The 13,691-nt window shown below is 42.1% G+C and overlaps 1 protein-coding gene across 4 annotated transcripts in view; it reads left to right on the plus strand.

Moving 5' to 3' along the window:
- The window catches only part of LOC144809415 (sodium- and chloride-dependent GABA transporter 2-like), a 944,332-nt gene that overhangs the window by 697,729 nt on the left and 232,912 nt on the right, over window positions 1-13,691 (plus strand). For all 4 annotated transcript variants that reach the window (XM_078673711.1, XM_078673714.1, XM_078673713.1 and 1 more), the window contains one exon: window positions 10,728-10,840. In XM_078673711.1, coding sequence (XP_078529837.1) covers window positions 10,728-10,840 — 113 coding nt within the window. The remainder of the gene's footprint in view (window positions 1-10,727; window positions 10,841-13,691) is intronic.

The following is a 13,691-nucleotide window of genomic DNA, read 5'->3' on the forward strand; positions in this document are numbered from 1 at the left end:
TACCGGGTGGGGTAGCATGGGACAACACTGACTACGAAATCTATGGTCCTGTTGAAATCCTGAAATATCCACACCAAATTAAGATCTCATTGAGTGACTTTGTAAAACCAAGCTCATTTGCAGATGACTGGGACTTCGAAAGCATTAATAATATGATGTCTGACTTAGTAATGTCTGCTAAATTTACCAAACATGATTATTTGCAGGGTTCTACAAATTATGATAGTATGTATTGCTACAACCACTATGGTAACCATTTTTTACATAGATCTGCACAACCTAGAAATGTTTTAAATTATAATCAATGGGAACATTGTGCAACACCTCCAAAAGGAAGCTCAAGAACCGTCTATGACAAATATTCATACTTTTCAGGTTTTAACACAAGTAATGCTGAAACATTTTATTTCAAATTGTCAAATAAGACAGGGACAAAGACCATGATAACAAACACGAAATTGATATATTCAGGCTCATTCTTTGAACAAATGAATACTTTTGGTTTTGATTATTGGGACAAAAATGTTGAATTGAAAAGTGTTTGGGGTACAAAAGAATGGCAAGTACAGGGTATAGAATCTTTGTTTAGAGCCTGCATGATCCCAGAACAAATTATATTTTTAAATGACACTGTTCAACAAACTACCTGTCTTGGCTTAGCCAAAATCAAAGACTTAAATAAACCGTCTATTCCTAAACCGACAATGTACAGCAATAGCTCAATAGATGAGGAGATAGACGTAAACTATGTATTAAACCAAAACAGAACACATCCTGATTGGAAACAGTGGTTGATCTGGCCCACAGATACTAATAACTGTCGAGACAGATTCCTGAACAAAACACAGGGGTTCAAAATGACCAGGCCAGACCCTAGATATCCCCAAAGACATCACCCAGGGATAATAACCACCTACAGTGTGGGCAAATTATGCCTTCAATGGCTACAGACCTCCACACTGGCAGAAATTAAGCAACACCTAACTTTACTTACTGATGGTGCTGACTTGCGTGATTTCATTATGGGACCACGCAAACAGCGTCAAAAACGTTTCATAGCAGCCTCTGTATATGCAGCATACAATGAGGCCTGGAAGGTTACTCAAATTGAGACAGCAGAAAGAATACGGGAAATTGACCGTATTAATTTGGAAAAATCACTTTCTGTAGTGGACAATGGGTTAATGACTCTGTCCTCCAGAATTTTTTCTCTGGACAGCATTGTGTCTTCAGCAATCGACATAATATCGCAGGACTTACTGTTGTTACAACACGGTCAGTCTCAATTGCGTTCTATTGTACAGCTTGGCTGGACGTTACAAAATCTGCGTTCAGGCTATGTGCCTTGGCGTTTAATCAACACAACGTCACTATTTAATATCTTTAACCTTACTGATAGACAAATCAGTATGGCACAAAAGGGTGCTGATTATACAATCCTGAGCATTGAGAAACTCGAAAGATTACCAGTGACAATGTCAGAACGACCTGTCAGTGAATGGATAATACATGGGATAATTAATATTCCAATATCTACCTTCAGGTTTCAATACTGCCAAAAATATATACAGGCTGGCATGTACGAGAAATTGGGAAAGGGGTACATTAAAACAACATGGAACCTGCCCTATTCACATGCATGTGTCAGTAATAAAGGACAGAAAGTGTTTCTTAGTGGCAATAATTGTGCGATGTCACTAAGCGGCACACTTCTGTGTAACGGAATTAGTTTGCATGGAGCCTGTGAAGGGAACTCAAATAACCTTTCATGTCACCAGCTAGGCACACCTGCAACAGAGATAGAACCATTCTTTCAAAGACTCTATAATGGGAGTTACATTCTAATTGTAGATCGCAGATGTTGTAGTCTTATGCCCGGGACTCCTTATCTCGTAACTACGACTGCGAAGGTCAAGTGCTGTGGACACTCATTGTTCCCCAGCTCCTTTCCAGACAGGGAGGCAAGGGCATGGCCCAACTTGAAAATTACTTCTATTCGAATAGATACTTTAAGCAGAATGAAAACAGTGCTTCTTCAGACGCCAACCAGACTCACGTCATCAAAAGAAACGTATGATCTACAAGTCGCAAGGACGACTGCAGAGATACACTCTTTATTATCAACTAATTCCCCCATACATTTCGCGGAAATCCTGAACGAAATCTTAAATATTTCTGATACCAATGGGGTCTCAAAGGTATTTAAGACAGTATTTTCGATGGCATTAACACCATTCAAAGCCATACTGGGTATTTTTCCAGATTTCGTCCATTCGATTTTTGGCGGACTTCCCCTCATTTTGGGACTAATTGCAGGAATCCTATTCTTGGTCCTAATTTTTCGTTATGGCAAACTGTGTCACAGACAAAACACCTGCGACAAGGGAAGAAACAATCCTAGCCATTGGATACCGGGACCGGATATCAAAAATCCTGGGACTCTCCCGGCTTAGAGACCTGAACATGACTTGGTTTCTATCATTTCGACCAATGTGGCAACGATGTGTTTTACCTGTATTAAGGTGCCTGCTATGCGGAGAAGAATGCGTGTTAGACACCTGTCTGACGCTACAATTGGATGCGCCAATGGATGCAGAAACATTGTTGAGTCCAATCAAGGCTCATGCTTTGTGCTGCCCTCAACGGCTACCAATCCTGATGACGGCATTCGTGGAAGCTTCACCACTACGATTAAGGGGTAGTGAAGTTCAAGATGAAAGCAGCATCGATCAGGTACGACCTTCTGTCAGCAATCCTAATCAGAATGTCAATGGAGACAATCATGCACACGAATGCATGGTTACACCTTTTTCCGAGTTAGTGGAACTTTCCCAGGAAGCTGTTGACAGCTTTTTCGAAAGCCTAAGAAACTTTTGAGCAAGCTCGCACACGGCGTTCCCTGAATTTGGCCTTCAACTTTAATAATAAAGTCACATGAACAATTTTCCCTCCAGTTCACGGACAGCAATTTTTTCAGCAGCCCCTAAATTTTTGCATATTTTTCGGGACACTTATCTTCTGCTTAAAGTAAGAACTATTCTTAGAGAACTAAAATTTCTATTTTTAGAAACTTTATAGACATTAGCTGCCCGCTGGTATGTTCATAAATATTTTATTCTGTGATGGAATGGTCTCGAACCTTTTTTCTGTATTAAGAGCCATTTCATGTGTAAATTCTCATATACCAAATAGCAATAATGTATGAAAATGCGTGATTTCTTTAGCATTATTCTACAGCTTGAGTGCATATATTGCTTATGACTGCATTTTTTCCCCGTATATTTGAAAAATTTCAAAATGCATTTATCTATTTTGGGGTGGTAAGGTATACACAATACTCTATAGTATGTTGTACTATGTTTACTATGCCTAGATTAGTAAATATGTCCATAGTTATCGTGGAGTGGGTGTGATGTATTCCTATAGGTTCTGTATCGATCCCCCTATTCCTGACCCTATTCTGGTTAACAAGTTAACTAGCAGTCAGCCCATGAGGCAGAAAACCCCCATGATGCAGAAACGTTATCTGATTAAGCCACACTACGGCACAGGAACGTGTTATCTGATTAGGTCATAACGCTTGCAATCTAATTAGACAAGCGATATTCCTCCAGCCCCTGATAAGGCATACGGAGTTCTCTAAACAAATCAAACCTATGACAACCTGGGAAAAACCCTGCGGCCATTGTTTTGATTTCACCGAGAACTTCAGCAAAAGAATGTGCTAACCACCAAGTCGTATGACATCCTTATTGACGTATCTATGTCCATCCTTACGTCAATCTCGGCACCTTAAAGGTATAAATATTACCGATATTGCCCTATGCAAACACACGCGGTGGTGACGAGATCGGAGCAGCCAGACTTGCCGAAGCCCAGAGCAGAGCAGACCCCGCTGGCGCAGCCCCGCCTTCCTGACGCGCTGAGAACGAGACGCGCTGCTTTCTCCTGCCGAGAAATCCAGCACCGGCGCTTCCGGGTAGCCCTCGCAGGCAGCCTGGAATATCGAGACCAGAGAGAGAGATACCATCCCTCATCCATCCTAAATTCCAGGTACAGAACTGAATAACCCCTCGCAGAGAATTCTTTAGTCAGTCACTTGGCAAAAACAAACTTAACTTAAACTGTAACTTTCTATTCCCGCCCACGTATTAGGCTTAGGTCAGGTACACGGGGTAGGCGTATTTAGAAACACCAGTTGAGTACGTTTAGTCCAATGTATATATGTATGTAATCTATTTTATTCATTTTAAACCTTCATATGGCTTAGAAACCATATCAATGTTTTACAGTATTATTTTATACTACTGCTTTTAATGTATGCACTTTACTTAACTATAAGTATTGCAATAATATCGATCCATTTCTCTTGTACGAGAAAAGAGACTGATCAATAAATAACATCTTTTATTGAACACGCCCGTCTCTTCCTTTTCTCTACAATCTGATGAGACTAAGAATGCACGTACTGACTGAGTAAAATAAATTTCCTTTTGTTCACACGACTCTCGAGATATACTCTTGATTAGGGGAGAGCAAAGTTGTCATGTTCTATGGTTGTCAGAAACTAAATCCCTTCTTGTCTAATCAGGGAAGTTAATTCCTTCCTGAACATTCGAGAAAGTTTCTAGTGAACTCTGAGCTAAGCTGGCAAACCCAAAACTTTAAGTCTAATATCGACAGTAGTAGACCTAGTTAACGTCTGGTCTAGGCCTATACTATTGAAGGTATTATTCCAATGCGCAGAGCCTATTGGGATGATAGGAACTACACTACACTGTATTTCAAGAATTTCAGTTTTGTGGTCTTAGGATAACCCTGACTGAAGTATGGTTGTGATGACAACGATTTGTACGAATTTAATGTCATCCAAGCGTGTTTTCTTTTGGCGAATGTGGCCTTATCCTCTAGTAAGGATAGAGTTTTGACCGTTTTCCAGACTAGTTTTTTGAATTGGTTATGCCCAAGTTGCATGTCCCAGATCGCAGTTAGATTGGTGGCCCCCAGGGCTTCCTGCAGGTAGGATCTTGCCTGAGATGTGTCCCTGTTTTGAATATCTTGGCATAGCAGCGAGTTTAGAGTGTTGGTGGTAGCCGAGCGAAGTTTGTGGCAGCAGATGATGTATGCTCCCTGTCTGGCAACAACTTGCTTTTGCAAACCAAATTCCAGCCTGAGTTGGGCAGGCGATGTATAGGACGGGAGCGAAAACATTATTCTATAAGCTTTTGTCTGGATTATGTCCAGGTTCTTGGAGTCTCTCCCACGAAGCGCCTCGCTGCCATAGCAGATAGAAGGGACTAGCTTAGCCTGAATAGCTCTCAGATAGGGGGTTAGAATTGGCCCCATCAATTGATTGGCTATGTTTTTTAGTGTGACGGCAATGCACGCCCCTCTCCTTTTCGCTTCCTGCTTTTGCTGTGCAAAAGTGCCATCTCTATCAAAGAGGACTCCCAGGTATTTGTAAACGAGTGCAGACTCTATTTTTTGGCCGCCTAGGGCCCATGATTTCTGAATCTTCTTCTTTGTGTTGATCGACATGGTGCGTGTCTTGCTCAAATTTATTTTAAGTTTATTTTCCATAGCATAGCTGTTCAATTGGATCAGAAGATGCTGGAGGCCGATGTAAGTGTGGCTGAGTAACACAACATCATCCGCATACAACAGGTTGCTCAAGATTTTCCCTCCCAGCCTCGGGGAATGCGAGTTGCATGTGTTGAGTAAACCTGATAGATCCGCCATAAATAGATTGAACAATATCGGAGCAAGCACGCACCCTTGCTTGAGGCCTTTGGTGGTGCGGACTTTAGATGACAGATGTGTGCCGCCTCCTAGCTTCACCTGCACCCAGGTATCCGAGTGTAGAAGCTTCAGCATGCTTAGAATCGGCTGCGGTAATCCCCATTGAGCCAGTTTCCCCCAAAGTCTGCCTCTCTCAATGTTATCAAACGCTGCACTAAAATCGATGTAGCACATGTCCAGCGGCAGTTTTTTTATTTTTGCTGCATCGATCATTAGAGAGATGGCCAGAATATTGGTAGCTGTTCCGGTATTTTTTCGGAATCCGGTCTGGTTCAGTGGTATGATCTGATTTGAATCCGCCCAAAGCACGATCTCCTCTAAGAGGGTTCCCGCAAAGTATTTTGCATCATTGTCGAGGAGGGCTACTAGTCGGTAGTTGTTAGGGTCCATTTTGTCACCTTTTTTTAATATAGGGACAATCGTTGACCCTCTTCACCTGTTTCTGTCGCACTGTGGAGGCAATCGGCGTCGTAAGAGGAAACGGAAAGAGACTTCCGCTTCCTCTTTACGACATACAACGTCACATCAGAAGAGCTTGGAGAGGAGAGGTTGAGGAAAGGTAAGGGTGATTTTAGTTTTTAAAAAGAAAAATTTAAGGGATAAGGGGGTTGTGAAAAGATGGGGTAAATTATTTTGGTTAAGGGGAGGGGTATTTAATAAAAGGTTTTGTGGGTGGGAATCGAAAGGAGTTTATAGAATAGGGGAAGGGTTCAGAGATAACCTTTACCAAAAAAAATGCCATTAACATGCATAGATTTACAATGAAAATCATTGTAAAAAAATGCGTGGTAAAGGCATTTTAGTGGTAAAGGTTATGCGTAGTAATCGCATTCGCGTTGTAACTCATGCGCGGTAAAGGCATGCGTTGCAACGGAATGCGTTGTAACGAAATACAACCAATTTAAATTCACGTTTGCAATGCAATAGGTCTCGTATTTGAAAAACTTGGAGCTATTGGCGTTGTAAATGACAATGTATTTTACCTATGTATTTTGGGTTAGAGTGCAGTAGGCTTAGGGACCTTTTAAGTGTTTAGTGATGCAGTATAATATCCTGGGTGCTGTGCCGCCAAGGATAGAATAACTATACAATTACTATACAGTGGGTCATGCAGTCTCATTCTCATTGCTTCAGTGTTTTGTCAACCTCATGTTGCATGGAAGGCACAGACATACCCAGTTGGAGCCATAAGCCTTTGTTTGATTTGTCAGAATTACATTATTTTGGTCCTGATTAAGTGGGCAGATAAAACAAAATATGGTCCCGTTAATGTAATGCCTCTCAACACTACCACCCACTCTGGTTCACGTAATACTAAGCATGAGCAAATGACAGCCAAAACGATGCTTTGTCAATGCTTGTTTTATTGCAGCAATATAAAAAAAATATTATGCAAATATGAATGCAGAGATGGAGGTCTGCCACCTGTCTGGAGCCTCAATCCCTTCATTAACCAGATTCATAAACAGAATGCTAGGCTAATTAATAATAACAGGCAGAGGTTCAGTGAATCCTTCCGAATGCCTTTTTAGTTCTGTTTTGGATGTGTACTTCCCAGTGCAGTGTATACAAAATTGCAGGTGGCATCACACTTGATGTAGCATGTGGGTAGTACATTAGACTCTTTTTGCATGTGTGCAGATTTGTATGGATATTTGTTTGCAAATTCATCAAACATCCCAAAGTTGAAAGGGACCAGCCAACTTTGAAATATTGTTACCCCATGAGAGAAAATGATGCCAACGTGCTTTGGAAGCTGTAAAACTCCTAATAGATGTCGGGCTGCCAGAGCCCCAGAACAAGAGCAGGAAACCTCTCCCTGAAAGGATTCCCAGGATCAGTTTGTATCACTGTATGATATCGTCTCTTTGCCGTATGAAGAAAGTTGATACTGTGTGATACGGGGTGTCTATGTGGGAGCTGACACCCCTAGATCCCTAATACACTTTTTCCTAGAGCCAGTTAACTTTCCATTTGTTTCTTGCTACTTGCTGCCAGATTCTACAGTAGCTGTTTGACCATGTAGTGTGAGGGACCGGCAGCACCATACATGTCCTCTTACAAACATCTCCTGCTGAACAAAACCCCTTGAAAGACAAGTGTTTCGCTGACAGACTTTCGAGTTCCAAGGTGCACGAGTAAGGGAATAGATTACCTCAGCCGTTCTGAAATGGCCACATAAACAAACAGTGTCCGTAGCAGTGTTTTTATTATGCGCTGTTTCAGGTGTTAGAGACACAGGGCTACTCAGAGAAGGGAGTTATGTGAGAGAACGGATGTCTCTGGGCCACGACCCTGCAGTAGCAACTCATTTCAATGCGTGGTATGCCACTCACAGAGCATGAAGCTCAAGGGCATCTTGTTGCCTTTTTTCCCAGAAATCAGATGCGCGACAGACAATGGAAGAGCTGAAATAAGAAAACAAGAATGAACAGTGCAAAGAGAGTAAGCCAGGAAAGCCGAGGGCAGAACCCACCTCCCTCTAGCATGAAGCACGGGAGCGCCAGTCACAAGGAGGTATGGGAAACAAGACTTCAACAAGCCCAATCCTCTTTAAAAGAAAGCCCAAAACAAAATAAATATCCTACTAAAAGGAAGCTCAACTGGCAAAATAAATACATTCAACTGAGTGGTAGGCATGGCACGTAGGCAGCACTAACTCAACTGTGGCATTAGGAGGAGGTGGGAGGAAGGAATTCTATATTTACATGTAAGCAGCTATGGCTTCGATACTGAACACAGGCAAACAGTAAGAGACCAGGGGCCAGATGTAGGAGCCCTAATACCGGTCGGAAACGGCCGATTTCGGTCATTTCCGACCGGTATTAGGGTTTTCAGATGTAGGGGCATGTTATTTGAAGATTCGGTAATTTTACCTATTCGGTAAATATACCGATTCAGTAAAATACCGAATCGGTATATTTACCGAATCGGTAAATCCATATGTAGCTGACACTCCTAAGAGTGCCACAGGCCCTTAAGAGTCGGCATTTTACCACACAATCCTATTGTGTGGTAAAATACCGAATTCAGGTGTGCATGCACATCTGTGCATGCACACCTGTGCCATGTGACCCACAGACATGCCCTTAGGGCATGTATGTGTGCCACATGTCACACAAGCCTGTACTTGGGGTGCTAGAGGGTGTCAAAGTTACAGCCCCTACACCCTTGCAGGATTCTGTATTTACTGATTCGGTAAATACCGAATCGGTATTGCCCATTGATTCCTATGGGCTTCAAGGCCCATAGGAATCAATGGAATGGAATGGAAAAAAAGTAAAGCTATGTAAAAGTTTGACAGATGGCTGTCATGTTTGACGGAGCTGCCTGTTTGACTTATATACCATTCAGAGGAACAGCTGTGACAGCGGTTCCTGTCAGTTTTGAGAGATGTCCGGGGGAGGGCAAGACAGACAAGGAGGACATTCCTGTATTCTCCAAACTCTTAATCAGTCTCTTAGATTTTAGGGGATGGGATACTCCAGCACACACATGAAGGATAATAATAATAATAATAAAAGGCATTTGTAGAGCGCGCAGCTACCCCAAATGGGATGTCACCACCCCCTTTTGTACCGGCGCTATAACAGACAGTGAACAAGGTAGAGGACAGCGCAAAATTAGTCATTCTGACTAAAAAGCCAAGTTTTCAAGGCCTTTCTGAATTTCTATTCGGACTGCATCATGCATAAATGAAGGGGGAGGTTGCTCCAGCATTTGGTGATACCACCTCAAATGTTCTGCTTCCCATTCTTGCGTTCGCAAAACGTGGTATGGAGAGAAAACGTTTGTTGTTAGACCTTAAAGGTCTGTCTTGTTGATACCGGTGGAGTCTCCTCCTCAGATAGGTAGGCCCTCTCCCTTTGTCTGCTCGAAAGGCAAACATCAGGGCCTTAATTCAATCCGTTTGGTTATTGACAGCCAGTGCAGTTGCCTGAGATAAGGAAAAAAGCAATGCCGAAGCAGGACACTGCAGACCAGTCGGGCTGCGGCATTTTGAATGATCTGGAGTCTATTGATCCGGCAGAGCAGCAGACCCATATACAGGCTGTTCACATAATCAAGGTGGGAGGTGATTAGAGCATGGACCATGGTTTTGCGGGTTTAATCAGGCAGGAAGTTTATACATTTCCTGATAGTTTTAATTTGCCAAAACAGACCGCCGAAACTGATTGTACATGGGTCGAGAGGGACAAATCTTTTTCCCATCTCACACCCAGATTTCTGACCGAGTCCTTCGGAGTGGGTGCGTTGTCCAATTCTGATGGCCACCATGCATTGGACGGGGGAGGAGTGGGTTGGTGAAAAAAGAGGACCTCTGTCTTGTCCGCGTTACGTTTTAAGAAATTGCGGTTCATCCAGTCAGCGATGTTTTTGAGGCATTCTTTTAGCGGGTCAAAGGTAAAATCTGACATTCTGCTAGAAGGGAACAACAGCTGAGTATCATCAGCGTATGATGTTACCTTAATCCCCATTTTGCTGATAAGCTCCGCAAAAGGTGTTAAATAGACATTAAAGAGAAGCCGGCTCAGGGCCGAACCCTGGGGAACTCCCCAATTCAGAGGATTAGTGGGCGAGGTGAAGGGGTGAGTCAAGACCTGTTGGTTACGGCCATGTAAAAAGAATGTCAACCAGTTCAGTGTTGTCCCATCTGCTGTATTATCAGTGCCATATGATATAATGCAGTTGTACCATGGTGGGCCGGATATCCCTCATGTATTTCATCTGCCAATCTCTAAAGCAGGCACTTTGTCTCTACCAAGTGGCGAACATTGTCTTATTTGACTGCATAAGTGATTTGTATTTGTAGCATTGACAGTGTCAGTTGTATATTATGTATGCTCATCTTAACAAGAGAAAGATCATTTTGCTTAGGCTATTTGCTACAGTGCCCTCCTCTTGGTTAATTCTGTTTTTTATTGCAGGTCCCGGCCTGGCATTCATTGCTTATCCACGAGCTGTCTCCATGATGCCTTTCTCACAACTTTGGGCCTGTTTCTTTTTCCTGATGATTATTCTCCTAGGATTGGACAGCCAGGTGAGTTCACTCCACCAATTAAAAATAATTATTAGGATTTTATTTCCAAATCCAGACACATGCACATGAGGTCTAGACACAACATTTTGTTCAGACAAAATTTTGAGATGGAATTAAGAATGATAGAGTTCCTGCAGCACCCAGAGCCACACAGCACAGTTATTGTTTTTTCTGTGTGGTAATAAAATCATGACAGACAGACAGACATACTTTCGTTTTTTTATATAAATAGATAAATATATATATATTCACTGAAAAAACCATAGGTTATAGACCATATATAGTTAGGAATTAGCATTTAAAAAACCTTATTTTACTCACACAAAACCATTGAAATTCCATATATAGTTAGTTGTACTAACTATATATCGCGCACCCGCAATCCACTGCTGATGATGTCACATATTACATCATTCATGACATGGTCAGTGACATCACTGATGACATCACTGATGACATCTCAAATGACATCACTGATGACATCACTGATGACATCTCAAATGACATCAGTGATGACATCACTGATGACAACATCCAGTGACTGTATGTTTCTGTAAAGTTAAAATATGTCTTACATATTGAAGAATGAGTGGATTTATAAGTGTCTGGATGAAGGATTTAGTAGGTGCATGACTGACTGTATGAGTGAGTGATTAAATGTGTCTCACTGAGTGCATGGGTTAGTGACTAAACTGTCTTAATTTCTGCATCATTATATCTTTTGTTCTGTAAACTGCTGCATGTGTTGATCAGTAGCTATATGAGTAACTATATGGGTTATTGATTGGTTGCCCATGTATTTGTATGGGAGACTGAGTGTGTGTGTGGGTGTCTGGGAGGTGTATGACTCTGTGCATAGATGTGTGAGCAGTTGATTCACTAGATGTATGGGTTCAAAAGTGCATGTGGAAACAGCTGTATGGGCGGTTGACTGTGTGCATGAGTGTATTGGTGAGTGAATGGATATCTCAGTGCTACATGTCAAAGTAAGTACATATGTAAAACACAGTACATGTGAGAGTTGACATATATAAATAACTGTGCATAAGAGCCAGTGAATGTGTGAGTGGCTGTATGGATCATTGTGAACTTGTATCCGGGATTGTATAAGAGAGTAAATATGTGTTAGTATGTGTTTGAATAAGTAAGGTGTGTATAACTGTATAGTTGAGAAAATGGAGGTGCGATTGATTCTTTGCATGACTGACTAGGTGTGTGTGTAACTTCATGGAGGAGTGACAGTCTGTGAGTGTCTGTTTACACTGAGTGTATCTAAGGTTATATTACAGTCTGAAGAAGTTCATCGTATTATCACATGAATGATGTCATCAGTGATGTGATCAGTAATGTCAAATGAGATGTCATCAGTGATGTCATCAGTGATGTCATTTGAGATGTCATCAGTGATGTCATCAGTGATGTCATTTGAGATGTCATCAGTGATGTCATCAGTGATGTCACTGACCATGTCATGAATGATGTAATATGTGACATCATCAGCAGTGGATTGCGGGTGCGCGATATATAGTTAGTACAACTAACTATATATGGAATTTCAATGGTTTTGTGTGAGTAAAATAAGGTTTTTTAAATGCTAATTCCTAACTATATATGGTCTATAACCTATGGTTTTTTCAGTGAATTTTCAAGGTTTTGTAAATGCTAATTCCTAACTATATATGGTCTATAACCTATGGTTTTTTCAGTGAATTTCATTGGTTTTTTAAAAGCTAATATCTACAGCTGTAAAATGTATTCTTCTTTAAATCCAAAAATATATTTGATATGTTTATTAATAAAATTTTTTAAATATTTTTTTTGTTTCGCTCCCGGTCCGCTAACCGGGAAGCTTCCCGTTAGCTCAATTCGATTCCGCGATCCGGTCCGCGAACCGGTAACAAATCAACATAGTGACGGTATCGCGTTGCCGCGTAATGCGTCTTATGACGTACTGCGTTAGCGCACCCGGAAGTGCCCCGGGGCGCGGACCGAGGCGCGAAACGCAACTCCCCGGAAGCGATCCCCGGCGCGAAAGCGCGACGTATCGCGTTGCCGCGAAATGCGTCTTGTGACGTATCGCGTTAGCGCACCCGGAAGTGTCCCGGGGCGCGGACCGGGGCGCGAAGGGGAGCGACCCGGAAGCTAACCGGGGAGCGTTCCGCAGCGCGTAACATGAGCGTGAGAGGTCATGTGACTTGTTAATAAAACTTTTCATTGGTTCATTTCACTTTTAGTTTCATAATTATGGAAGGCTAGGTCATGTGACCTAAAAATAACACTTTTCATTGGTTGAGAAGTATTGTTTTTTCCAAATGATGAAAACCACTCCTTCTTTCCTCACTCTGACTTTCATTATTGTGAGAGGAAGACCTATTTTGCTTCTTGGAAGACCTATTTTGATTGTATGAAAATGGCTTCACTGATTGCTTCAGCTGGTGCACCCCCACCACCACCTCCACCTCCTCATGGGAAGAGAGGACCACCTCCCCAGGTGGTTACCAACACTGAGGAGGAAGATGAAGAGATGGATGAGGAGGGAGAACAACCACAATTCCTGGAAGAGTTGCCCCGGGTTTCAAGAAAGAAACCCAGTTTCATCTGGCAGTTTTTTTCCATCCCTCGTGGCCAAAAAAAGGTCAATGCCAGGTACGCAACATGCCTCATATGCAAGGAACAATTGTCCAGAGGGACGGACAAAAAATACAGCTATGGTAATCATACCATGCATAGGCACATGACGAGGAAACATCCCCTAAATTACAGCCGGGCGGAATTAAGGGATATGATGGACAATCCTCGACCAACTCCTGTGGCGAGACCAACAACATCGGTTTCTTTATCACCAGAGGAG

Source organism: Lissotriton helveticus, chromosome 1_1 (genome assembly GCF_964261635.1).
Source record: "Lissotriton helveticus chromosome 1_1, aLisHel1.1, whole genome shotgun sequence".
NCBI lineage: Eukaryota > Metazoa > Chordata > Amphibia > Caudata > Salamandridae > Lissotriton > Lissotriton helveticus.